The sequence below is a fragment of the Sciurus carolinensis genome, chromosome 2, assembly GCF_902686445.1.
Source record: "Sciurus carolinensis chromosome 2, mSciCar1.2, whole genome shotgun sequence".
Classification (NCBI taxonomy): Eukaryota; Metazoa; Chordata; class Mammalia; order Rodentia; family Sciuridae; genus Sciurus; species Sciurus carolinensis.
In genome coordinates, this window is record NC_062214.1 from 123,627,115 (window position 1) to 123,653,494 (window position 26,380).

The 26,380-nt window shown below is 45.9% G+C and overlaps 3 protein-coding genes across 14 annotated transcripts; 2 read left to right on the plus strand and 1 right to left on the minus strand.

Annotated features, from left to right (window-relative positions):
* Positions 1-6,614, plus strand: Mettl17 (methyltransferase like 17). Of its 3 annotated transcripts, XM_047542564.1 has the most exons (14): positions 15-125; positions 294-447; positions 534-668; positions 1,880-1,961; positions 2,202-2,283; positions 2,591-2,664; positions 3,439-3,533; positions 3,924-3,994; positions 4,186-4,293; positions 4,524-4,592; positions 5,254-5,304; positions 5,770-5,862; positions 6,076-6,260; positions 6,339-6,613. In XM_047542564.1, exons 1-14 carry the CDS (start codon positions 45-47, stop codon positions 6,466-6,468), a joined length of 1,410 nt encoding a protein of 469 aa, XP_047398520.1. In that variant the 5' UTR covers positions 15-44; the 3' UTR covers positions 6,469-6,613. The 3 variants fall into 3 exon arrangements, with proteins under 3 accessions (XP_047398522.1, XP_047398520.1, XP_047398521.1); XM_047542566.1 differs by lacking the exon at positions 294-447 and having other exon boundaries at positions 1-125; positions 6,339-6,614; XM_047542565.1 differs by lacking the exon at positions 5,770-5,862 and having other exon boundaries at positions 6,339-6,614.
* A 1,525-nt stretch (positions 6,615-8,139) lies between these two features.
* Slc39a2 (solute carrier family 39 member 2) lies at positions 8,140-11,417 on the plus strand. Of its 4 annotated transcripts, none has more exons than XM_047540515.1 (4): positions 8,140-8,423; positions 8,602-8,732; positions 8,981-9,031; positions 11,284-11,417. In XM_047540515.1, exons 1-4 carry the CDS (start codon positions 8,309-8,311, stop codon positions 11,356-11,358), a joined length of 372 nt encoding a protein of 123 aa, XP_047396471.1. In that variant the 5' UTR covers positions 8,140-8,308; the 3' UTR covers positions 11,359-11,417. The 4 variants fall into 4 exon arrangements, with proteins under 4 accessions (XP_047396471.1, XP_047396473.1, XP_047396470.1 ...); XM_047540517.1 differs by having other exon boundaries at positions 8,155-8,423; positions 8,986-9,031; positions 11,284-11,328; XM_047540514.1 differs by lacking the exon at positions 11,284-11,417 and adding an exon at positions 9,474-10,448 and having other exon boundaries at positions 8,155-8,423.
* Positions 11,418-17,500: 6,083 nt separating this feature from the next.
* On the minus strand, positions 17,501-26,151 carry Ndrg2 (NDRG family member 2). Of its 7 annotated transcripts, XM_047539159.1 has the most exons (17): positions 26,071-26,121; positions 24,460-24,526; positions 23,678-23,758; positions 23,328-23,369; positions 22,874-22,979; positions 22,522-22,642; positions 22,305-22,367; positions 21,343-21,403; positions 21,050-21,136; positions 20,830-20,886; positions 20,555-20,658; positions 20,046-20,090; positions 19,701-19,752; positions 19,167-19,214; positions 18,894-18,929; positions 18,708-18,759; positions 17,501-18,482 (listed from the first exon to the last, which is right to left on the minus strand). In XM_047539159.1, exons 3-17 carry the CDS (start codon positions 23,750-23,752, stop codon positions 18,316-18,318), a joined length of 1,116 nt encoding a protein of 371 aa, XP_047395115.1. In that variant the 5' UTR covers positions 23,753-23,758; positions 24,460-24,526; positions 26,071-26,121; the 3' UTR covers positions 17,501-18,315. The 7 variants fall into 7 exon arrangements, with proteins under 7 accessions (XP_047395115.1, XP_047395112.1, XP_047395118.1 ...); XM_047539156.1 differs by lacking the exon at positions 24,460-24,526 and having other exon boundaries at positions 26,071-26,150; XM_047539162.1 differs by lacking the exon at positions 23,328-23,369.
* Between the last annotated feature and the right edge of the window lie 229 nt (positions 26,152-26,380).

The following is a 26,380-nucleotide window of genomic DNA, read 5'->3' on the forward strand; positions in this document are numbered from 1 at the left end:
GTCACCGGCACCTACAGTTCCGTTTCCGGTTTGCCTCCCGAGCCATGGCGACCGCAAGGGGACTGAGATTCCTACTGACATTAGGCAGATGGCGCCGCAGCCTTGGAGTAGTTCTTCAGTCCCGAGTAAGTACCTACTTCCTTTGCTCTCGGGAAGACTGAGTGTGCAGAGACAGCACCGGTCGGAGAAGGAAAGCTATCGGCAGCCCCTAACCCCCTTCCTTTTAGTAAGCGCTTAAGCCCCTGCCAGTTTCCTTTCTGCCTGGCAATCAGCTTTTCCTTCCCGGCGTGCAGGCGCTCGCCTTCCTAGTGCCCGGCGTGACCCAGATAGATAACAGATCCGATTTTCTGGGGAAGAAGCCCCATCGTAAGCACCCCGGCATCCTGCAGCTTCCGCACGTGCGTCTGCCGCAGGCGCTGACTGACACCGCGCGGGTACTACTGGTTGGTGAGTATCTGTGTGAATGAAGGCCTGAAAAGAAAGGCGACTAGATCTACACGCTAGTGATGCCGCTTTTCCTATTTGGCCCATAGAGAGCGCAATGCCCAATGTAGAGATGCAGGTGCAAGCACTGACCAATTATCTCTGGAGCCGACATTTGCCTGTAGAACCAGAAGAGTTGCAAAGACGGGCCATACGTCTTGAGAAAAAATTCTCAGAAAACCAAGGTAGGATTTAAGAATAAATAACAAATAGGCCAGATTGAAATATCAGTGGAAAAATGAAGAGCAAGGAATAATTTCACAGTCTTTCAGACAGATGCTGAGGTTTGTTTTCTTCCTTTATCCAGAAGCACTTTACCACTAAGATACATCCCCAGCTCTTTTTTTTCTCTTGCTAAATTGCTGAGGATCATGCTGAACTGTTAAAGGTGGCCTCCAGCTTTGTGATCCTCCTGACTCAGCCTCCTGAGTTGCTGAGCTTACAGGAGTATGCCATTGCTGCTGGCTTAGATGTTATCTTTCTGGCAAAGCAGTTGTTAAAATGATGCCTTACTAGATTAGTCCACTGTTTACCCCTGGGGTTTGGATAAAGGTGGAAAAATCCAAATCTTTGGGACTTTCGTTTTTTGTTTTTTTTTTTGTTTGTTTTGTTTTTTTTTCTCTTTTTTCCTTCCAAAAGTTCATACATTTTTTTATTCGGTTGAAATAAAGTCCTGTATGGTTCCCTATCCAATATTGAAACCTTCAGGAATAGAAGAATATTTCAAGTTATTTTCGTGATTATGAGCTTTTTCATATTGCAGACCTGCCTTTTTTTCATCATGTACCTGGTTCAGAGTAGGCATTCAATAGACACTTGCTAAATAATATACTGAGACTAGTCATGAGACAGATTTTCATGCAGCTTTCCTCCCCATGAGAACATTGGAGATATCACAATCTTAAGTTTTCAGAAAATGAGGAAATCCACAAAGTATCATCCTTATCCTATCCTTTAAGGGTTTTTGTTTTTTGTTTTTGTTTTTTTCAGTTGTAGATGGACACAATACCTTTACTTATTTTTATGTGGTGCTGAGGATTGAACCTAGTGTCTCATGTATGAGAGGCAAGCTCTCTACCACTGAGCTACAACCCCAGACCCCCTTTTAAGTTTTTAATACACTTCTCTTTAATGTAAAACAAAACTCGTGGGATAGGATTGGTTCAGTTGAATAAACTGCTGTTAGAGGCAGAATACTATCTGATACACCTGGTGGTGGTGATCATTATTGTTACTCTTACCTGGAGTTTTTTTCTAGGTTTGATTTCTCTCTTGAGCTTTGAAGACTTTTTTCTGGTGGGGAATGAAGGAGGATTGAGTGGGCATTATATTCAATTATTGGATCTGATCCCTATTCTCCCTAGGTCCTCACTTCCAGTCCTTGTTCTCACCGCAGACTTATCTCAGACAGAGGAGAAACTTCGTGGAGCAGTGCTACATGCCCTGCGCAAAACTACTTACCATTGGCAAGAACTGAGGTAAGAAGGGGCCAGTAAGGGAGCAAAAGAAAGAAATGTTGAACTTGAGAAGAGGTGGGGGAGTGCAATTACACAGTCAATTTAGTGTGTGAGAAAGCTACCTGGACCTTTCCATATTGGGAAGTGAAAAGGCTGAGCTGGAAGAGCCCATTCCAGAGATTTCAGTTCCTTAAAAATCTAGAAGGTAACTATGGAATTGAAGTTATTTCCTAGTAAGTGTGACTCTGATTTTTGTGACAGCTACAATGAGGAACTGAGCCTGGTGTATATGGCAGCAAGACTGGATGGTGGCTTTGCAGCAGTCTTCAGAGCATTCCATGAGGTGAAAGTCCCTCAACTTCTAGACTGAACCCTCTTACTATCAGCTCCCACATTCATAAAGTAGTCTTCTGGAGTAGGAATTCTTGAGACATTATATGTGCATTTTTTAAAAGAGGTTCTCTTTATCCTCTGAAAGGATTCTGTGACCCAAGAAAGATTTAGCATTATTGCTTTAGGAGCTTTCTAGTCTCTAAAGTATTTATATTGAATTTCAAAACACATTCACATCACTATCATAGTCCCATAATTGATATATTCTGACCCTAAGTCTCTACTACTCTTCTATGGGGTGTTATATATTTCTTCAGATCCAGACTCGAATTCCAGAGTTTAAGCCACAAACCTTGATGGACTTTGGCTCTGGTACTGGTTCTGTCACCTGGTGAGTAACTTTCTTTAGCCCTGTCTTTGTCAGTTCTATCTCTAGATAGCCTTACTTGTTTGCTTCTAAATATCAAGAGACTGGGAAACCAGGGGGAGAACAGGAAAGTTGGAAAACTAGAATGTTTCTTCCCTCAGAGTAGGCCAAGCAGAATAAGGTATATGGATTGGAACCAAAACTTAAATATGAAATAAAAAAGGACCATATTTAGAAAGATTTAAAAGGAAAGGTATTTAGTATAGGGAATAGGTTTTACATATCAATTTTTTTTTTTTTTTTTTTTTTTTGGGAACAGATAGATATTTGAATCTGCCTCTTTTTTCCCCATATTCTTTTATTTAGAGACAGGGTCTCGCTGAGTTGCTAAGTGCCTCTCTAAGTTGCTAAGTCTGGCTTTGAACTCATGATCCTCCTGCCTTAGCCTCCCAAGTTTGGGATTACAGGCATGTGCCACCATCCCCAACTCCCATATTCTTTTCTTATTGGTACTTTGTAGTTGTGCATAATGGTGGGATTTATTACATATTTGTACACACACACAATATAACAATATTATTTGGCCCAATATCACTTCCCAACACTTCACCACTCCCTCCCCTTGGTACTGTCCTTTTTTCCAGGAATTATAAATGAAATAAGAAAATAATTTTGTTAGTTTTTCTAACTATTTAAACATAACCCTGTTTCCCCAGGGGTGGGATTGGAGGTAGATGGGTCTCTTAAAGGGATGACTCTTTGTCATGAAAATTGTTGGTTTTTGTTTTGCCATCTCAGGGCTGCTCATAGTACTTGGGGCCAGAGCCTTCGTGAATATATGTGTGTGGATACCTCAGCTGCCATGTTGCATTTGGCAGAAAAGCTACTGAAAGGTGAGAATAAGCTATAAGATAGGGCTTTTCCAAAGTTGGGGGGCAGTTAAGGAAGCAAAGATTAGGAGAAAGAGTGTTTCATTGGGAAGTAGAGAGGAGGACTAAGAGTTAAGATGAATCTGGTCTCCTTCCAGTATTATGGTCAAGCAGAAGGTGTTAGAGAACTTTGCTGGGTTGTGGTTATGTGGTTGGTTGATAAGGTTAGCAAGTCAAGGAAGCTGATGTTTTCCCTGTCCTTTTTAATATTAACTTAGCATATTGCATCTCAGTTTCACCTAGTGTTTTTCTTTATCCTCAGGGCCATGTTTTTTCTCTGAATATCTCTTCAGTTTATACCTGTGACTCTAAACTTCATATACATTCTTAGTTCCACATCTTTTTTTTTCACAGGTGGTTCAGAAACAGGAGAGCCTTATGTTCCAGGTGTCTTTTTCAGACAGTTTCTACCTGTGTCACCCAAGGCAAGTAGCAGTGTTTGGATATTTCTAAATATGAAATGTGACAGATAGAAAACTATGACCTCAGCCTTGCAGTCCAGCATTGAATATTAGAAGACAAAAGAAGGAGTAGCAGAAATTTAGGGGCTAGGACTTCTTGTATTCTTGGACTTGGGAACTGTCAGCTCTATCATGTTCCTTGTCTTGGTCCTCAGGTACAATTCGATGTGGTAGTATCGGCCTTTGCCCTAAGTGAGCTGCCCAGTAAGGCTGACCGTACTGAGGTGGTTCAAACTTTGTGGCGTAAGACAAGCCATTTTCTGGTGAGTTGAAATCACCTTTCTCTTGCCTTCCTTCTCTCATTGTCTTTATTCTTGAACATTTATGTCTCTGCTGTATAGATTTCTGTGTCCCTCTTTTAGGGTCTCATCCCCATCTTTTATATAATGTCTATTTCCTTTTAGACTCTTTTAGACATCTTGAGTGCTACTAATGTTTCTTTATACTTTCATATAATTCAGGGCTTCTGTCTTTTTTTCCCTTTTGCCAACAGGTATTGGTGGAGAATGGAACAAAAGCTGGGCACCGCCTTCTCATGGATGCCAGGGACCTGGTCCTTAAGGTAAAGTTCTTTGCCCTTCCTTCAACCCACCCACAGCTGTCTGTCACCAATTACTGTTACTCCCTTCAAAACTAATGAGACTCTGTCACCTATTGATAAGGGTGACTCTCAGGAAATAAGACATGAAAAATCATTATGATATAAGACAGTGGTTGGCAAATGAGGGCCTGTGTATCAAATCCCACCTACCACCTGTTTTTATGGGCCATGCATATTCATGTGTCTATTATCTATGGCTGCTCTCACACCACAAATTGCAGAGTTGAGTAGTTGGGACAGAAATAGATTTTGCCTACTCTGACCCTTTAAAAAAAATTGCCCACTCTAATCTAGGGCATTGCTGAGTCAAGAACCTTGTCTCTGTGGGAGAGGATGAGCCAGTGTGTAATCATAAATTTAATTTTCCTGGAGTAAAAAATTTTTGAGAGTGGAGGTTGCTGACAAGGGAGAGCACCATACTGTATGCCAAGTTCCTGCCTTTCTACTGCTGCAGAGAGAAAGTTCTTTGTTTGGCACATTGGTGATAGAGCCAGCTTAATTCAAAGAATATAGTTTGTCTTTATTAGAACTGAATATTAAAGAATTCCTCAATTCACCAAGTGTAGAAATTGAATCATGAAAGTAGGGCCCTTCAATCCTAGCTTTATTTCTTTGATTTCAGGGAAAAGAGAAGTTACCTTCAGATCCTCGGCCTGGTTTTGTCTTTGCCCCAGTGAGTATTACTTCACCTGTGGCAGAACATAGATCTGAACTTAGAGTGGCCAAGAAGAGCAGGAGGGTAAAGCCAAGCCACTCTCTGCTATTTTGTGTCCATATCCACTTTCTTTTTTTGGTACCAGGAATTGAACCCAGGAACACTTAACCACTGAGCCACATCGCCCACCCTCTTTATTTTTTACTTGGAGACAGGGTCTTACTAAGTAGCTTAGGGCCTTGATAAATTGCTGAGGTTGGCTTTGAACTTGTGATCCCCTTGCCTCAGGCCTCCCACATTGCAAGCATTACAGGCGTGCACCACTACACCAGCCCTCTATCCACTTTTCACCTGCTGATTCTCTTGACTCTCCTACCCCCTGCTCCTGTGCTCCCTTCTCTCTGACCCTTCTTGACTTTATCATTCTTAAATTTTATGATTAATAGCTCTTGTTTCTTCTTTCTCATGTCTTTATGTTCACAGTGTCCCCATGAACTTCCTTGTCCTCAGCTGACAGCCTCTAAGCCCCTGGCCTGTAGCTTCTCCCAAGCTTACCATCCCATTCCCTTCAGCTGGGTATGTATTCTGGGAATATTGCAACAGGGAGAAGATAGCCTGGGAAAACAAAGAAGAAAGAGTCAGGTGGGAAGTTTGAGAATTCATAGAATAGCCTGGAGATATTAGAGCCTGCATTATAGAATATGAAAAAAGAACTGTAGGGGGAGGGAGGACTAAAAAGTTTTTTCTCATATCTTTTTCCTCTAAACAGTCTGTATATTCTTACCTTAGAACAGGAAGCCAAAGGAAGAAAAGTTCTCTATGTTGATCCTTGCCCGGGGGTCTCCAGAGGAGGTTAATTGCTGGCCACGAATCACTCAACCTATCCTTAAACGGCCTCGCCATGTGCATTGTCACCTGTGCTGTCCAGATGGGCATATGCAGCATGCTGTCATCACAGCCCGCCGACATGGCAGGTATAGAAGATGTGACCAAAATTAGTTGAATGTGGCAAAAACCTGCAGCCTACATTGACATCTCTTTCCATTCAATAGGGATTTGTATCGTTGTGCCCGTGTCAGTTCCTGGGGAGATCTTTTACCTGTGATCACTCCATCTGAATTTCCTCTCTCCCCTGCTCAAGATCCCCCTGAGAATTCCATAACAGTTGACAAGGATATGTAACTACTGTTTTCTTCCATCATACCTGCCACGCCTGAAGCTACCTGGTATCCAGGAAGAGAATGCCAGTACACCTGCATTTCTGCATTTGCTTGAAGTTTTAATAATAATAATAAATTTTTAAAGAATGATAGTGGATTTTGTGATTCTTAAAAGTATAGGGGTCTATCATCCCGGCCTGTCCTGTAATGAAGAGAATCCTGAAATTTTCCATGCGAAGCTTACTACACAAATCTCAAGCTCACCATCCCCTGTAAGAATACTACTGCTTCTGCTAAAGACCAGGACTTCCCAGGAAGATTATCTGAAATAGTGGGGAAAACCACCCTCAGCACTCTTGAGAACTGGCTCAACAGGTCTCAGGATAGTTATGTGGGCCACCTGAATAGGAGAACCAACAGTTACCTAACCTCATTTTTTGTATATATCTTTCCCTTCCATCTTTCCCAAGGTCCCTCAGCTATGCCAGAGTCTGCCCCACACAATATCCTCAATATTGATCCCTGTCAGTACCAAATCTTACATCTCTACCCTTATGCACCCAGGCAGGATCCTTCAATTTGTTTGTTTGATTTCTGTTTTACCCTAGGCCTTACTGTTTTTGTAGCTAGAACAACTTTATTATTAATCTTAAATCTTGAAAGTCCAACATTACCAAACCCAAAATCAGATTTGTGTGCCCAGTACACAGCAACCAACCAATCACTGAGCACTGGTGCTTGGAGTGGAGAAAATGTAAAAGAAAAGGACTAATCGAAAAGACAAGGGACATACCTCAAATCTGCCTTACTCTCTCAAGCATAATTATGAGTTATATAAGTAGGAGTCCAGTGGGAGAAAATGGTAAAAAAGGAGATTTTTAAGACTTCTTGGCACTAATGGACATCTGACCATTGAGCAATCTAGAGTTTTGAAAATCAAACGTAAATCACCTTGCATGACAAAAATAATAACAAAGTTAGCAATTTATGCTTATAGGAATGCAAACAGGGACACAGGGCACCTTGACCAGAGAATATGCTTTTCTGTTTTTTGGTTTGGTTTGGTTTGGTTTTTCTTAACTTTAACTAGGGAGGGTGAATGGTTTAGTTTAGTAGGAGAGAAAAATATATTAATCTTGTTACAGAGGCTCAGTTACAGAAACAGGCACAGTCAGATGTCAGGACAGTATCAGTATAGTAAAACCAGAAATGTCCACTCCCCACTAGACGTTTCCATGCCTGAAGCTATTTTTCTGGAGTTTACAGGAAAAGGGAGTCCCCTCACCTATCAGTTCCCACAGAATGACAGTAGCACTACCTCTCAGCCCCACCTCTTTGCCCCCAGTGGCCCCAAATCCCCTCTGAAAGGGTTCGGTTCAGATATCAACCTAGCAACCTATACAACTTGCGTTGAGGTAGAGAGGGTATGGAAGGCTTAGATCAAATGTCCAGAGTTAGGAGCAGAATATCCCCCAACACAAAACAGGAAGTTACTACCATAGATTTCCCCATTTGGGGTTAGATCAACCCCAGGGATAAATTAAAACTATCCAGAATTCTTGGATTAGTCATGGCATTGAAGAGGAGAAGACGGCACTGAGCTATACCTGCCAGGGAGTCCGGAGTTTCTGGTTTTGAAGCTCAGGAAGGCATGAGCCAGGGGAGGGGCCTCCATGTAGTGGGAGGGCAGGTAGCTGGGGCAGGGCCCTACCCAGCTATGCACAAGCAGAGACAACCCAGAACGGAAAGAGCAACAGTCTCCTGAAACTCCAGCAAGTGGACAGTTTCCAACTTTGACCACTAAGATAACACTACTGCTCCATTTGCCATTCTGAGGCCTCTGTTTATGCTGCACCACAGAGATGGAGTCACTACTGGGAGTAAAAATTGGCTGCCTGTTTGCCCTGTTGGCTCTCACTCTGACCTGTGGCCTTATTCCCATCTGCTTCAAGTGGTTCCAGATTGATGCAGCTACAGGTATAGCTCCACCCCATCTTCATCCCTTTAGCTGAGTCTTACCTCAACCCTCTCCTGATTTCCTGCTCTGATTCTTTCACTATGCCCAAGCTCAGGACATTGGGTGCTGCCTGTTGCTCTTTAGTCACCTTTGTTTATCCCCTCATTGCCAACTGGATTGTAACTTCTTCGTTATTAGGTCGTCACCGCCGGGTCCTCAGTTTCCTGGGCTGCATTTCTGCTGGCGTTTTCCTGGGAGCAGGGTTCATGCATATGACTGCCGAAGCCCTGGAGGGAATTGAATCAGAAATTCAGAAGTTCCAGGTGCAGGTGAGCAGGCGAATGCCAAACTGCAGAGCTGTGAAGCAAGAATGACAAACAGAACCAAGAGAGGAAAGCCAGGAGAGTGAAGGAACCATGGGCATGAGTGGGACAACAGGGAAGCTAATAGCTCTTACACTGTGTGGCATGATGAAAGCAAGTCAGACTGAGGTTTAAGGAAAGAACTACTGATGAAAGGACAGGACAGGACACGAACTGCCCCATCCTCCATCTAATTTCTGTTTCTTTCACCGTAGAACAGGACAGAAATTAAGGGAAATTCCTCTGATGCTACTGATTCAGATCATGTAAGTAATCTCCCACCACCCCTATCTGGAGAGTGGGGAGAACCAGAGATTTCTTTCACACGCAGACCCTTTAGAGGAGAATATGTGAGGAATACCAGGAATCCCTTCTCCCCAGCTCAGTGTACAGCAAAGGAGGAACCACCACAATCTTTTTGTGCTTATAGAACCCCAGAAAAACTCTTGCTTTACTATTTACTTCTTTCCCTGGACCCTCTGACATACTTCATATTATCTTCCCATATTTCTAAATCTCTTCATATTGTGTCCCTTATCCTTTCTAATATTCTTGCTATTGCACATCTACCCATAACTTCATCTCTATACCCTTCTTTTACATTATATTACCACATTTTCCCATTCTCTCCAATCTCCCAATCCCATGTCCATCCAGTGCAGTGTCTTCCCTTCCCTTCCTGTCTCACAGCCCTCTTTCTGTCCCTAGGTGGAATATCCCTATGGAGAGCTCATCATCTCCCTGGGTTTTTTCTCTGTTTTCCTTTTGGAGTCGCTGGCATTGCAGTGCTGTCCTGGGGCTGCTGAAGGATCAACACTGCAGAAAGAGGAATGGGGTGGAACTCACATCTTTGGATTCCACAGTCATGAACCTCTACCCTCAGCCTCACGGGGTCCCCTTCGAGCCCTTGTCCTCTTGCTTTCACTCTCCTTTCATTCCGTGTTTGAAGGTCTAGCTGTGGGGCTACAGCCAACAATAGCAGCTACCATACAGCTCTGTCTTGCTGTCTTAGCTCATAAGGGGCTTGTAGTTTTTGGCGTAGGACTGCGTCTGGTGAAGATAGGCACTGGATCACGATGGGCCATGTTCTCCATATTATTATTAGCCCTCATGTCCCCCCTGGGACTAGCCTTAGGGCTGACTGTGGCTGGAAGGGATTCTGGAGCGGGGCAAGGCTTAGCCCAGGCTGTGTTGGAGGGTGTGGCAGCTGGCACATTCTTATATGTTACCTTCCTGGAAATTCTGCCCCGAGAGCTAGCTGGTCCTGAGGCCCCTTTGACCAAGTGGGGCTGTGTAGCTGCTGGTTTTGCCTTCATGGCCATTATTGCTTTATGGGCCTGAGAGTTCTCTAATGGACCTATCTAGGAGGACCGCTCTACCCGAGGAGACACCTCCCATGACTTTGGCCCTCAGATATTTTTTTAACTAGGACTAAATTATATCAGCTAGGTATTCTCATGGCCTGGACTTCAGCTTTTACCTACATAAGATCCCATTTCTCACTCAGAATTGAGAAAAGGATGTTTAGGTTGAGTGCCTATTTTTTTTTTTTTTTTTTGTCATTACAATTTTATTCTTTAGGTTGAGTGCCTATTAATTGGAGAATTGATATAAAGATCATTACTGCAGTTTTGATTCTTGTCCCTTTTATTCTACTGTGTACAATAAAATGTCCATTTTATCCTTCCCCTTCAGCCATTTTGTATTTCATTTCTCTCAATTGCCCAGAAGCTGGGTGGTACAGGAAGTGGTAGAATGGGGAATGGGAGGGATTTGTGATGGAAGCAGTATTTTCTTCTGGAATCAGAACCCCTAGCCATTCTGTAAGTTGCAGGCCCTGGCCCCAACAGGGTAGCATTGCTGAGATTCCAACAGTCCCCTCCCACTTTACCTACAGGAGTCTAGAAAATGAGCCAGCACTCCCAGCATTTAGAAGAAAAGAGGTTTAAAAATAGAAGCCAGGGGAATTGATTATTTTCTTACACTGACTACCTCACCGCCCCTAGCCATTCTGTAAGTTGCAGGCCCTGGCCCCAACAGGGTAGCATTGCTGAGATTCCAACAGTCCCCTCCCACTTTACCCACAGAAGTCTAGAAAATGAGCCAGCACTCCCAGCATTTAGAAGAAAAGAGGTTTAAAAATAGAAGCCAGGGGAATTGATTATTTTCTTACACTGACTACCTCACCCCACTCCCACTACCTACTATCAGCCACTGTGTGCCCAGCAGACTCATGAGATCATCAGGCTAAACAGAGCTTGTTTCCTTCAAGTTCCTATTTTTCACACAGCCCTGTATGACCTCAGGGACATGAGTGGTGTTCTTTGAGCCTGTTCCCTTCTGTCTGCTTCAGACTGAGGGATTAAAAAGCAGTGTGTTTGGAGAGGGGAAAAGACGCCAGATAAATACCTACAGTGATTACTTGGCTCCTGCATGATTTAGTGGCTTTCCTTCTGCCTGCCCTATCACTTGTCCTTCAGTTTGAGTAACTCCTACAATGTGTTGCTTCCCTTAAAAGCTAAGGACACATAAAAGCAGATTATCTGGAACTAAGGAGGCACAGAAGAACTGTTGCCCAGCCTCCCACCCATGAGATGGAGGACACTTACCACAGAAATGAGGAAAGAGAAGGTGTGTCCTGGGAACTAACTCACCCTCACAGGTTTGCCACTTCTATGATTTTCAGTGTGGAAGCTCAGATAGCCTTAACATGACAAGACCTCACTCGCTGTCTCCTTTCCATCTCATTCTGCTCCCCACACAGTAAGAAATACTAGCCTCCTAAGGAATCCTATTTATACACCCAAGCATCACTGATAAGACAAGCCCTGGGCAAAAAAGATACATAATTGCCAGGCCTGGTGGCACTTGCCTATAATCCCAGCAACTCAGGAGGCTGAGACAGGAGGATCACAAATTGGGAGCCAACCTCAGCAACTTAGCAATACCCCATCTCAAAATAAAAAATAAAAAGGGCAGGGAATGTGACTCGGTGGTAGAGTGCCCCTGGGTTCAGTCCCCAGTACAAAACAAAACATAACAGATGACAGATGGATGAATGGATTGATAGATATAGAGAGAGATAGGAAGAAAGAAGATAGATACATGTGTCTAATACAGGAAAAAAATTCCCCAAAGTATCATCCTAGTATGTCTTCTCTTCAATATTAAATTCAGGAACATGTAATGTACTTAGAACAGTGACTAGTGCATAGTAATAACAATATAACCTGCTGCATATCAGGCACTATGCTATTGCTTTCACATACATTATTTACTTTCACAACCCTGACAGGTAGATAATATCCCTGTAGGAAGTCTAGGGAAACTGACATTCTGAAAAGTTAAATAGTTTAATCACTTAGCTATCTGGGCTTCACAGCCCTGTTTCTATAATTCTAAAAAAAACTCAATATATAGATTCTCTTCTCCTACTTTACCTTACCTAACCACCCCTCTCATCTCCCATCCTGTATGTTAGGATTCTAGAAGAAAGCAGATAGTAGCACATTGAATAAATGAGGCAAGTTTAATAAAGGGAGTATTTAGTAAGGTATGGGCAGGATTTGAACAAAGCAAGAAAAGATGTGGCAATACCCTGGGGCTAGGTATTGACAATACTGTTACCTAGGCTAAAGAAAAAAGAGCAGTTACCAGAAACTAAAGAGGGACAGCCAATAAGAGCTGTGGCCTTGATAGAGGGATGTAGTCAACCTGCACAGTCCCAAAAAGGAGAGGCCAGGGAAATAACCTCACCAGCCTTCTATTCTTTGATCTGTGTCAGCATCTTACTGGGCAAAGCCAAACAAGCCAGAGGTGCATTGCAAACTGGTCAACCAGAGCATAATACAGAGATATAGAGGGGCAAACAGAAGTTTCTCTGTTGTGTTCAATTAAGTGATCTTACCTGGTCTTCAGCAGGGATGAATTGAAAGGGACATGATTATATGGAAGCTATTTCCAATAAATATTTGTATGCCTATAGACATTACACTGTCAGGACTCTTCTCCATGTTTCTGGGTCACTGATGCTATCAGTATTTGATGTATGAGGCAGAGGTTAGGATATTTCAAGCATAAGGAAGTCACACATTTTTTTGCCATCTTCCATCCCAGGATTCTTGGATTCCTCTTTAGCTTCCTCTGCATTCAGCCATCAATACTTTCTTTCCTCCCCAGATCTATTTCCTTTGCCCAAAATTTTCACCAATAGGGACCAGAACTATCTTTAGTATAAACTGTATTGTATCAGGAGCTGGAATAAAGCTGGAGTATGGTTCCATATAGAGAGCACCAGGAAAAGAAAACAAATCTTTTGATCATTTTCAAAAGACATGAATTCCCAGCAAGGATCCAAAGGGAGCTATCAGGGAGCCAAAGATGAATGAGATCAAAATAAAGCTGAAATAAGAACAGGCATAAGAACCATAGGGATAGCTGAGATGTCTGGGCTATGGTGACTAGAAGACAGATGTAGGAGTAATCTTTGATTCAATCAGCCTTAAGAGACAGGTTGTAACAGAAGATAACAAGAATAATAATGAGAGTTGAAAAATAAAAACAGGAGGGGCTAGGTGCTTTAGTGCATGCCTATAACCCCAGCAACTCAGGAGGCTGAGGCAGGAGCCACACAAGTTCAAGGCTCATGCTGGCAACTTTGCACAACCCTATCTCAAAATAAAAAGGACTGGGGGTATACTGCTCAGTGGCAGATCACTCCTGGGTTCAATCTCCAGTACCAATATACATAAATGTGTATGTTAAAAAATATATATATACATATATATATGATACGTATGTTTAATATATTTTAAATATGAGGGACAATATGCAGACTGATAAAAGGGATGAGGGAAGCTAGTTGGAATAATCAGGAGAGAATTTAAGTGGGACAATGTTCATATCTCCTCAATCAGTGTCGCCCTTCCCCACCCCTCATCCTCCAGTCCCACGTGTGTATTTTTTTATACACTTAGGAAGAAAACAGAAGAATGAGGCGTCCAACTACCCTTCCTAGAGGTAGCTTTCCATTTCTGTCACCGATTAATTGTTCTCTGAAGTATCCATTTGGAACTCCCTGTCTTTTCTTTGCTTTCGAGCTGAGGGTTTGGTTTGGAAATTGCCATGGTGAGATGACAATTCATGCATAAGGAGTGATAGAATAGCATCCAAGAGAAAACAAAGTTGAGGGGATGTACTGGAGCTGGGTGGAAAGTCAGAAATCAATACATGGGGATAAGATGTTCAAAAACAAAAAACAGCTCCAGGCTAATTCCTGTGAGATAATTTGTGCCACTTGGCCACCTCCCTGAAGGATAATTTTGGAGTATCTTGCTTCCCTCACTGCAGGAAGTAGTCCCTTGCTCCTGGCTCTGGTCTGATGGAGTATGAAGAACAGCTGCCAGAACTTGAGTGGGTTGGTATGTGTGAGTGTGGCAACCATCCAGACACTCTCACATTCCCTCATGGACCTGAGCAGGAAGCCCATTGCCACTAGTAAAGGTGAAGCAAAAGCAAAGAGGGTACAGAGAGGGATTACACCTAGGCACTGACCTATGGGGATGCTTATAAAATGCCAATCACAGGTTAATTTTTAAAATTTTAATTGTATTCTGAGTTTCTGTCTTTAGATTTGTTGGATGTCAAATACAGAATGCATTATATTTTTGCTATATAATTATCCAATATGGGGAAAATTCTGAGGTTAGTAAAGAAAGAGGGTATAAATAAACTACATGTCTCTGGATACCATTTACCCTTGCCACACCCCTGGCCTCCAGTCAGAACTCACTCTCATTTTCTAGCTAGTCCTAAAATCTCCTTAGAAAAACGGTGTCTCCCACTCCAACATTTTCCCTGACCATTAGAGTACTCTACAGTGTTCAACGTCTCTTCCTTCACTGTTTCAAGTGTACAGTCATACATTGCTTAGTGACTGAAAAGTGTCATGAGTTGATTTTTGTCATTGCGTAAACATCATAGAGCATACTTACACAAACTTAGAGAACTAATGTCACTAGGCAATAGAATCTCACGAGAATCTTACGGGACTATTGCAGTACATATGGTTCTTTTTTTTTTTTTTTTTTTTTTTTTCTTTTGTGGTACCAGGGAAGTAACCACTGAGCCACATCCCCAGCCCTTTTATATTTTATTTAGAGATGGTCTCGCTAAGTTGCTGAGGGCCTCTTTTTAAGTTGGTAAGACTGGCTTTGAACTTTCAATTCTCCTGTTTTAGCCTCCCAAGATGCTGGAATTACAGGTATGCACTACTGCACTCAGCTCACATGGTCCATTTTTGACCAAACCATTGCTCTACAGTTCATGGCTGTACCTTCAGAGACTTACCCTTGAAATTCTCTTTATAAGATCCAGAATTTTCAAGATAAGACCATAAATCTCTTTTCACTGTATTCTGTATTCACTGTAGTTTTATTCTCATTCCCATTGAATGTTCTCTTAGCTCTCTTGAGTTGTAAAGTCTAGGAAGTGCTCACATTCCCTGAATTAAAGAAGAGATAAACAGGAGTTCTAAGCCTGAAGCAGGGGGAAAAATAAGGTGTTTGTGGTTCAGCTTCTATCAAGTCACAGAAGCATACACACACATACACACACCTGCCAAGCCTCTCAGCTCTGATCTTGAGAATATACACAAGCAGCAGGACATGGTATCAGGATCTCCTGATATAGCTACGGGGCAGAACTACAAAAAACAGTGGAGCTGTAAGACAAAGAAACTTAGGAAAGGACTTGAGAACTGGGAAAAGTTAGACAGAACCATGCTAGCCAGGCATGGTGGTGCATGCCTATCATCCCAGAAACTCGGGAGACTGAGGCAGGAGGATTCCAAGTTCAAAGCCAGCCTCAGCAACTTAACAAGGCTCTTAGCAAGACCCTGTCTCAAAATAAAAAATTAAAAGAGCTGGATATATGGTTCAGTGATTAAGCGCCCCATTTAAAAAAAAAAAAAAAAAAAAAAAAAAAAGAACCAGGCCAAACACAGGGGGGCACTGTGTCTCCATGGGTTAGAATAGAATGTCTAGAACCAACAAAGCAGGGAGGTCAGTCAAGGACAACAAATCTCCCTCTCCACTGCTGCTGGCGAGCATCTTTTCCTTCTACCTAACCCATGTACTTCTTGTACAGAGCACCTACTAGAGAGACATAAACAGTGGCCACCCATTTCATACACACACCTACAGGATATATACACTACACACAAACATACGTACACATAAACGTAATATACTCCCATTTCTGAAGATTATCCTTACAGTTACTTGTGCAGGTGTATATGCAGAAAAGATCTGGCTTCCCTTCCATAATGCCCAATAGCACTAATTACCAATAAAGACCAATGTTGCTCCAGTTCTTTTCTTTTTTCATGGTTTGCCTAGTAGTTAGTTGACTCCAGTGATTCCAACCATGCTGTTTTTCTTCAGTGTAGCACTTTAGCACTTTTTGCTGCCTGCCCTGGGAATGGCTGTCCAATACCCAACCAATAGTTAGCTCCATAACCCTGCCCCACTTCTGACCCTGGCCTACTACATTTAAACTGGACTCAGGGCCCAGTGTAGTGGTGTATGCCTGTAATCCCAGAGGCTCAGGAGGCTGAAGTAGGAGGATCACAAGTTCAAAACCAGCCTGAGCAATTTAACAAAGCTCTAAGCAACTTTGCAAGACCCTGTCTCTAAATAAAATATAAAAAGGGCTGGGGATGTGGCTCAGTGGTTGAGTGACCCTGGATTCAATCCCCAGTACCAAAAAATAATAATAATAAAATAAAATGGACTCAGGCCTGGGAGTTTAATCAGAGGTAGAGCACTTGCCTAGCATGTGCAAGGCTCTGGGTTCAAAACCAGCACTGGAAAAAAAAAAATCAAGGACATATCATGTCCCTATCAGTGTGTCATCACTAGACCAAGTTGCATCAATCCTCAGCTAAGTTTCATTGATGAAAGTATAAATGCCCATGAGATTTCTATAAAGCAAACTTATAATGACCTTGTAATATTCCATCCACAGTACTCCTGACAGTAATGCTATAAAGTGCCTTCTCATTTTTACCTGTTTCAAGAACTTAAGAATAACCTTCAATAGCAAGATACCTAAATTCCTGATTGTTGTTCATATTTGTTAAAAAGCTTCTTAGAGAATCACAAATGTAGTCTAACTATCTCCCAGACCCCTTGTATTCAACAGAGGTAGAGGAGTTCCTAAGAGGAACCCCCTTGCCATGACCCTTTTGAAAGTCTTCAGAATGGGATGAACTACGAACAGCCCAAGCCCTAGGGTAACTTCATTAGTCTTGTTCTACTGATTATATTGAACCATCTATAATGGACTCTGAGTAAGTTCTACAAGGATCCTGCAGGAAGGTAGATTGCAAGTCATCCTTGGACATTTCAGTCAGCTTGCTTTCTTTCTCAAAGATCATGATTTTGGTGGCATCTCTAAACTTCTATGTCCTTTTTCAATGACCCACAACTAACAAGGCAGTCTCCTGAGATCTAAATAGTTCCTCTCTCACAAACTTAAGATGATAGGAAAAACAATACCATTCTACAGGAACCGGGACCAGTTCTCATATCGTCATATTTTGTGAAGTATTTTTGTTACATAAGCCCTCTCCCATGATTTATGTTACTTTAAGAAGAGAATTTAAGCATTAGGCAAGAAGAGGACAGGAAAAGGGGCATGATGCAGAATGGTCAGACCAAGAATAATAATGGTACTCAGATTCCTCTACAGTTTATTTTCACAGCAGAAGTTGTGGGAGACAGGAGGCCACCCTCCACACAACACAGTGTGGTCAGAGCCCCAGCATAGCCCTTCCCACCCCTCTGCCCCAAGCATCCTGGATCAAGCTTGGCTTCCTCCCCCATCCCACTCTAGACACACACTGACAGCTACCAAGGTTAGTGCAGCCAAATGGCCCCAGGCCCCTTCCCATTGCCCCAACTCCAGACTTTTCACCATACTCATTCATTGCCACCATCTCCCATTCCAACTTCCTCTTTATACGCTGGACATTTTATCACATTCTGAGGACCACTAACCCACCAGCTAGCCTCCCCAGACACACATTCATTGAGCCCATTCCTTTCCGGGCCCTGAAGAGTTAATAAGAAGCCATATCAGCTTTGGTGAATGGAGCCCCAGCCCCAAATCCCCTGCTCTTGCAAATATGGGATAAGTTGGGAGAGTCTGATCCAGGCACCATGACAGCTACAATAGCCTCTTATCCCTCATCTACAGACAACTAGATCAGGGAGAGAGGATACATGCCTTCTCCTCCTTAACACCAAAATGGGAGAGGGGATAATTTAGGGGTCTGGGTCCTTAAGAGATATTAGGCACCTCTCCAAGGAGCTGGGGGAATCACAGGTTAAAGGTCAAAGTTAGGGTAGCAATCAAAGATCAAGGTCATCTCCCCACCAGTGATCTGCCCATTTCCCTTGCTTACTCTGGCCCAATGCCCTCATGCACCTCCCAGGTTAGTGCTGTGGGAGGTGAGGGCTGGGTCCCACATCAGGGCAACAAGGGTCATTCAACAGGAGACCTCCATGGTGTGCCCTGGGGGACCTGAAGGAAGAGTTCCAGATTCACTGCTCTGGGACAGAGTGCGGGAGCGGGACCGGTTGCCATCAATGGATGCTGCACTGGTCAGAGAGGCAGTGCGGGACCGGGAAAGGCGAGTCATGCATGATGAGGCCACTGTGGAGTCAGAAGGATAAGATGGAATCAGAAAGGGGTGGGGAAGGGAGACTGGCAACTCAGGGTGGGGTGCTGGCGTGGAGACCAGAGTTAAAACTGAGGCCAGGGAGTCAATGAGTCTGATGGCAGATGGTGGTGAGTCCAGGAATTAACTAAAATGGGTTCACCCTCTCAGTGCACATCCCTCCCTCGTCCTCATGATATAGCTTCTCTCCCCACACTCACTGTAGCCCATGCCTTGCAGGAAGTACTTGAAGGCTTCAGTCAGCTTGCCTGGCTGCGGAAGTAAGATGAGAAATGAGATACAATGAGGTGAAGTTAGAGGCCCAGCAGGAGCCCAAGGCCATGGTGCGGTAAGAGCCACTAATGTCCTAGCCCTCTTCCCCATCTCATGGACAGCAGGGTACTCACCTGAGTCAGCTGGGGCTGACCTCCAGAGTCTGCCATCTGCTCACAAGATAACCACCAAGAAAAAACAATACACATATAAATCAAATGATCCGCCAAAAGAGGTAGAAAAGAGTCTCTCTTTCCTAGTTTGCTTCCTCACTCCAGTCTGTTTTAGTTTTCATTCACCCCACTTGCTCCCATGCAGAAGAACCAGGGCTTAGAAGCTGAATTTAGAGAGGCTATATGGCTCCAGATAGGGGGCCAGAAGTCAGGCTGGGCATGGAGTAGGATTACCTTCAGGAACGAGGTCTGGGTGGGGTCCAGTTTTGAGTTACATTCCACCTGGAGTAAGTAGAAGGCTGAATGAATGAGATCACACTCTCTAGGGTCTATTCCCTCCCAGGGACCCTAATTCCAGTCCTTTTCTCTACTCGGTGCCTCTTTACCAGGAATCAAAGAAATCTAATTTTTTTTCTAATGTCCATTTTCTTTCCTTTTTTTTTTGGCTGCTAGGGTTTGAATCCAGGGGTACTTTACCACTGAATTACACCTTCAGTCCTTTTTGCTTTTTGAGGCAGGGTCTTAAGTTGCTGAGGGCTTGCTAAGATGCTGAGGCTGGCCTTGAGCTTATGATCCTCCTGCCTCAGCTCCTGAGTCACTGAGATTACAGGTGTGTGCCACCCCTCTCAGCAAAGAATCAAATTCTTAATGCCCCACAGTTGATCTCCCTGCCCCAAACAAAGTCTGCCCCTTATCAAACAAAATACCCTTTTCACCACCACCCTCAGACCCCAACTCTCCCTCACTACCCCAAAATTTCCTACTGACCACTGCATCTTCATGGGGTGCTTGGTCTCCTACCACCAACATCACAGGGCACCTACAGGCACAGTGTTGGGGAGAAGGCAGTGAGCCCCTGACACTCCCTCACCCACCTCTTCCTAGCACAGCAGCAGGAAAAATGTCTGGTTCCAAACAGAAACCAGCCTTCTTTCCCTCTGCTAACCCCACCAAGAAGACTCAAAGGGAGAAGACTTAGGGGAGATGACTTACTAAATATAATGGAATGAGAGATGACAGGGAAATTCTCTGTCAAAAACTCTCCGTGTAAGGGATATAAACAGCTAAGGAAGATCCAGGGAGAGAGGTAAAGCCTATCTCTTAAAGTCTTACTTGAGGGTGATTTCACCTCCACGCTCAAAGTTCAGGTCTCGGCGGCTAGAGAGGGGTTCAAAGAGTAGAAATTTTAGACAGGCAATGCTATCCATCTAGATATAAGCTCCCCCACTGTGAGAAACCTATCTTCCTTCTTTATGATCAAATATTGGTAATTTCAAGTAGAAACCAAAGGCGAGAGCAGGCAGATCCCAAGCAAAACTGCTATGGTCACTTAGGTCCTATATCCCTGATCAGAGGCCAGCAAAGAGGAAAGAAGGGCACCAGAACAAGAGATCATCTTACCTCTGAGAATCCAAAAATCCAAGGGAGGTAAACAAGAGAAAGGGGACAGTGTGCCTCACAATTCTTCCTTCTGGGTCTGTCCTGAGCTACCCAAGCTGCACACCAAACTCTGCCCTCCTCCCACACTGCATACTTCCCAGACTCCCCGTCTCCTCTGTGCTTCCCACGACCCCTCATTCCCACTTCTACATTTCTCTCATGCACACGCACGGCCCACCCACTTGTTGTAGCTGTTCCAGTATAGTTCAATGTTCTCCAGGTTGGGTGCATGTGTAATGATATTCCTATATTTTTGTATCAACTCAGAGTTTCCAGACAGCTCTTCCTGAAGGAGAGAGAAGAGATAACTTAGGGTTGAAAAGAGAAGCCAGCGATCACTGCATAAGAAGAGGCAAGTCTTCTTCTTTCCCTTGATCAGTCCTGGCTAAGGACAGCATCCCAGGCATCAAGTCCCTGCTGGTCCCCCTACTTCCTCCATCTTCTGCAACCAACCTACCTGGCTGAAAAGATGTCCAAGGATCATCTCCGGAATGGAAGAGGTGAGGCCCGTTAACTATGAGGAAAGGGCAGGGGAACAAGTTCAGGACCTTATGGGGAAAAGGGACCAGGCAGTGACACAACTTCACTTCCCTACCCTATCACCCTCTATGTGAAGCTCGAATCCATATGGTTACACTGTAGAGCCCCCACCCTATATGTTCAGAGGTTCTCCAAACCTTGTGGGCTGCCCAATCCATCCAACCCTTGGCATTGGGATCAATGTTGATGAGAACAAGACCTTCAACTGTGTCCGGGTGGGTAAGCTGAGGGACAGCAGAAAGAAGGAAATCAGAAACAGAACACGGACTCGTCCCTTTCCCACTGAGCTCCACCCATCCTGAGGTTCTCATAGGGCCCGACTCCCCACCCTCATCCCCACGTCCTCCTCTGAACACACACACTAATAAGCATTATTCTTCTAATCAATCAGGACCCTCCTTTTCCCCATCTGGAAATTTTTATTTCTTACAGCATATCGCGACAAGATGTAGGCTCCAGCTCCAACACCAACTCCAATTATTGTAGAGAAACTATAAAAGGGAAACATGTCTCATGGGCTCTGGCGTCTAAAACCTGTCACAGCCCAGTCTCCTCAAACTCCTCACCCTCCTTCCTCAGTTGAGAGGCACAAAGGAGGATAGCAAGGGACCTTCCTTTGGGGGATATAAAGGAAGGTACTAAGGAGCTAAAGGCTGGTGACAAGGTTGGCACTGGAAGCCAGTGTAGATCTCTGAAGCCTAGCCCTGGCGTCCTCTGGGAATATCTTGAGACAAAACACCCATCTATCAACCTACCAACCACTCTTTTCCTATATGCATAGCTCTTTGTACATTCTTAGGAGCTAGTTCAACTTGTTCTGCTTTCTACGGAAAGAACGGAACTTAGCAAGAAGTGAAAACAGACACAACTGTAGTGAACAACAGAATGGGGGAAACAGAGGCAAGGAGGGTCTCAGAGTTGCCAAGAGCCATGGTGCCCAGGAAAATCTAAGAACAGAACCCACGAGTCAGTACCTCCCTCTTCCTTCTCCCACTCACCTACACACAGGGCTCCCAGTTCACCAGGTGTGTGTATGGAGGAGGGAAGAATAGGAGGGGAAGAGACAGGTCTGTCTGGTTCCTCCGGGATTAGGTCACCCCCACCTCTTCCTCTCTAGCTTCCAGATCTAAGAAGCCCCTGCTCAGCCTGAGGCAGGGCTAAGCACAGACCCTTCTCCTCTCCTTCATTCCTTAAGGCTATTCTGTGGACTCTAGTCAATTTTCCAAACCCACTACCCTCCTCTCAACAATCAAGGTGAGGAATGGAGGAGAAAGAATATATTGAGGCCAGGAACTAAAACTTAGCCCAGGAACTATGGTGGGCACAGTAGTACTAAGGGCCTCCTCGTGCTAGAAAGAGAACTCTGGTTTGGAGGGTCCCGAGGCCTCTCACTTTAAGTACTGCAGGATGCAAGGGATCATGTCTGCAAGCTGGTCCAAAGACGGGTACTGGTATCTGGGAAAGAGAGGAATGTTAAATACCAATCTGTGCCCTCCTTATCCTCGGCCAGGATCACCACTGCCTTCCCCTTCCTCCTCCCTGGTCCATTCTTCCCCACACCTGCCCTGTACCTTACAGTCTGGTAAAGGGATAAGGGGCTAATTCTTACCCCAAAGGGAACACAGGAGCCCCCTCTTCCATTCCAGGGGCATCCACATGAACCCGCACGAAGTTTTGAATGATTTCCTGCATATCTCCAAATTGAAACAGCGGCTGGAAGCAAGATTTATCTAAAGAGAGCCCAAAGCACCCCAACAAAAGAATCAGACAGGGAAAAGTGTTCCCACGTGAAAACCCACCCACCCTCTTGCTTTGATGCCACAATCAGGCTAAGAGAGAACTTCTCTTTGACAAGTCACTGGGCTCCCTACCTGCCCACACTGACTCTTCCCTCTACAATTGTACCCTTCCCCCAAGCCTGTTCCCAGAAAGGAAGGGGAGGAGAAAATGAAGGTCCTTACAGTTGAGTCCCACATCATGGTAGGTGAATATCGCTGGACGTTTGGGCTTAGGGGTGCCATAGACAGTAAAAGTGACAGAGCCATAAGGTGTCTCCACAGAGTGAGTCTGTAGGAAAACAGGTCACCATCAGAGAGGAGTTAGACTGAGAGGAAAAGGGGCCAGAGAAGGAGCTACACAAAATCATGGAGATGGGAGTGGCAAAAAGGAGAAGAAAACAAAATTAAAAATAGGATCAGCAAGAATTTAGGATAACATGATGGTGGAAATGGGTTTGAGGATGGAAAAGAATGATTGGAGAACATCAAGGAACTCTGAGGAGGGAAGAGGAAGGAAGGAAAGAGGAGAGCTGGGGAAGGGAACTTAAGAGAGGAGAAAACCAGGTAGGGCCCTTGCTAGATGCTGGGGGAGAGGACAGCCCCTCCTCCCACCCTGGGACTGCCCCCATGCTGTTACCTGTCCCTGGTCCAGGAGGATTCGGGCAGCTAACTCAGCCTCCTGGAGAGATACACATACAGATACACACAAACATGAAGAATCAGATGGAGTGACACACATAGACAGGTAAAGAGACACCAACAAAGACCAAAGAAAGATTGACAAGAAGAGACAGAAGAGGATGAAGGTTAGTACAGTGACAAACAAGGATCTGGTTCCAACTGCAGTGTATGGGATGAGAGATAGGTGGAGGTGGAGAAAGCAGGAGTGCGCATTAGAATGAGAGCCATGGGCTTCCAAGCCAAGAGGCAAGGGGAATGCTTAGAGGGCTGGGATTTGGGCAGGGAAGCCAGTGGGTCTCCAGTAACCTTGGCCGCCTCAGAGGTCTGTCCTGGCAACAGCGGCTTCTCCTCTGTGATCTGCACCTCCTGCAGTTCTGCCATGGTGGCCTGGCAGGGTGAGGAAACAAGACAGGGTGGTTGCCTCCTCACCCTTACACCTCCTCAAACACCCAGCTTCCCCTGTTGGCACTGGACAATACAGGGTACAGAAGGACCCAGGAGTTGAAGACTACTCCAGGACACCCACAGGACCTTTCCTGCCTCAGCTCCATTACCAGACCACCTGGGAGAAGGGGGTGCAGAAGAGGAATCAGGACACCAACCTCCCTGCTGCCCCTCAACACAGGCACCTCCAGACCCCACCCTTTCCCTATCCTGTACGGAAATACCAGAGTAGAGCAGCAGTGTGGCTCTGGTTTCCCAGGCTATATTTAGGGGACACCCACACTCCCAGTTAGGTAGAGGGTGAAACTCGTGGCTCAGTGACTGGGTACTCTAAAGGTACAAAGGGACAGGGTGATGAGAGTTCACGGTGGACTATGACCTTCAACTAAAGCCCAAGGTCAGCAGCTCAAAGGAAAGGGGACTAAAAATGGCCAGAGCAATGACCAACTGGGGGAAGGGACACTAAAGCACAGGAACCTGAGTATCCAACCCAACCAATGGCTCCCTTTGTCCCAAGACTCAAGACTCCCTCCTGATTACAAATAAAATAGCATAATTCAACATTAGAGGGGGCAGGGAGGGACACAGCACCAGGGCAAACCTGCGGAGGAAGGAGCCTGCAGCCTGTGGGTGGGGTCACTTACTGGGCTCCTATTGGCTGGATGCAGTGGGATTAGGGGTCAGGGTTCTCACTCCTCCTGACTCTGGGGTCTGAGAAAATAGTTATGAGGTGAATGATATGGGAGACAGACCCTGGGTCTTTTAGGGACATGAAGCATCAGCCAAGACCCAGACTCCCAGGGTCACCAACCCTCCCCAGGTCACTAACCCTCCCCAATCTCTACCCCTCAGTCCAGAGAACGCGTCCTCTCTAGGCTTCAATCAATACGGGCTGGAGGGACCTGCGGGGCAACACCGAGCAGGCATCCGTCCAGGCTGGGATGGGGGATGGCAAGAAGGAAGTGCTGATGTGGAGGAGGAAAGAGCATGGCTGTCAGAACCTCTGGATTCTAACCCTGGCTCTGCCACTACCAGTGTGACCTTGGCCCAGTCGGTTACTACTCAAATCTCCCTCCTGAAAATTGAAAGGGGGGAGTAGGGAACCCCCAAGATTTTTGACAGCTCTCGTTTAAGATAAGGGTTTCCCTCCACCATTTTAAAACAAAAAACTCTCACGCCTTCGCTTCTCGCCTCCACCCGGCCCTCAATGTAGGTCCCGCGAGTGGAGAAAGGGGAGGGTGGGGAGGGCGGTCCCATAATCTCCCAGCCTCCCCGACGGCGAGCCAGGGCAAGCGCCAGCTGGAAAGGGATGGGCAGGATTTACGGCACTGGCCGGGCCCAGCACCCAGAGCCTGTCCCAACGCTGCCAGTCCGCGTGAGGATCGACACCTCTGAGCTGTGGGCGCCAAGCGCCCGGACCGTGGACATAATCTCGCACACACCCCAAACACGCCCGGCCGCCCGCAAAAGCCTCCGCCTTTGTGCGCCGCAGCCGAGCGCCCCCTCCTTGCGGGTCCCTTTCCCGGAGCTGCCAGCTTCAATAGACTGGAGTCAAACCACCCATCGGCCCGGCGGGCGCCTTCCAGGCCCCGCGGCCCCTCGCCTGCCCCTCCCCCTACCTGCTGCCGCCTCGGTCGCTTCCACCTTCACTTGCCTTTGACTCGGGCCCGCCCCGGCTCGGACTCCCCGCAGGCCCGCCCCCGGCCCGCCCCAGCCCGCCCACGGGCCGACAGCTCCCAGCAGATCCGCCCCAGACCCCCAGTAAACACACCCCCCTTTACCCCGCCCCAGACCGTCCTCCGCTCGCGCTGGGGCTGTGCTGGGGCAGAAGGGAGTGCAAGGAAAGCAAACTGCTGGATGCTTCCAGGTTCCACTTGCGCTCCCCACAATATCCCCCTCAACGGAGCGGTGGGGGGCGTGCGTGGGGACCCCTCAACCCTGCAAGGGATCCCCACGCCCGCCCCCAACACCGCCCCTATTATGGCTTGGATCTGCCTGTGGTACTCTTCGCCCCTAGACTCAGTTATGGGACGGGAGGAGGGAGCTCTACAAGGTACTAACACCCCAAATTTTCAACTGCCGCCCCCCCCCCCCGGAAACAGTTAGGTTAAGGAAGGAGGAGGTGGGCGAGGACCGCCGCTGAAGAAGCTGGGGGTCTCGCGAGCTGGGGGCGGGCAGGTGTGCCAGCCCGGAGCAGGGTTGGGGGCGTCGAGGGCGCAGGAATTTCAACTCCCGGGTACCCAGGGTCCTAGTACCTCCTCTCTTTGCTGCGTCCCGACGCCTGCTCTCCGGCTGCTCTGTGAGAAGTTGGACAACACGGAGCGGGGGCGGGGAATGCTGGGGGCTGCTATAAATAGAGGGTGTTCGCAGGAGGGGAGAGAGGATGGCCAACAGGGACTCCCGGGTCAAGGCCCCAACCCGGTGGGGGGGGGGCGTGAAGGAGGGGCCGGGGACCCCCAAGGGCTCTGACTCCTGGGTAAACAGGCGCGGAGGCGGAGTTAACCCTGCGGGGGTGGAGTGGGGGCTTGGGGAGGACGCAGTGTCCCGGGCTGGGACCCAAGAGAC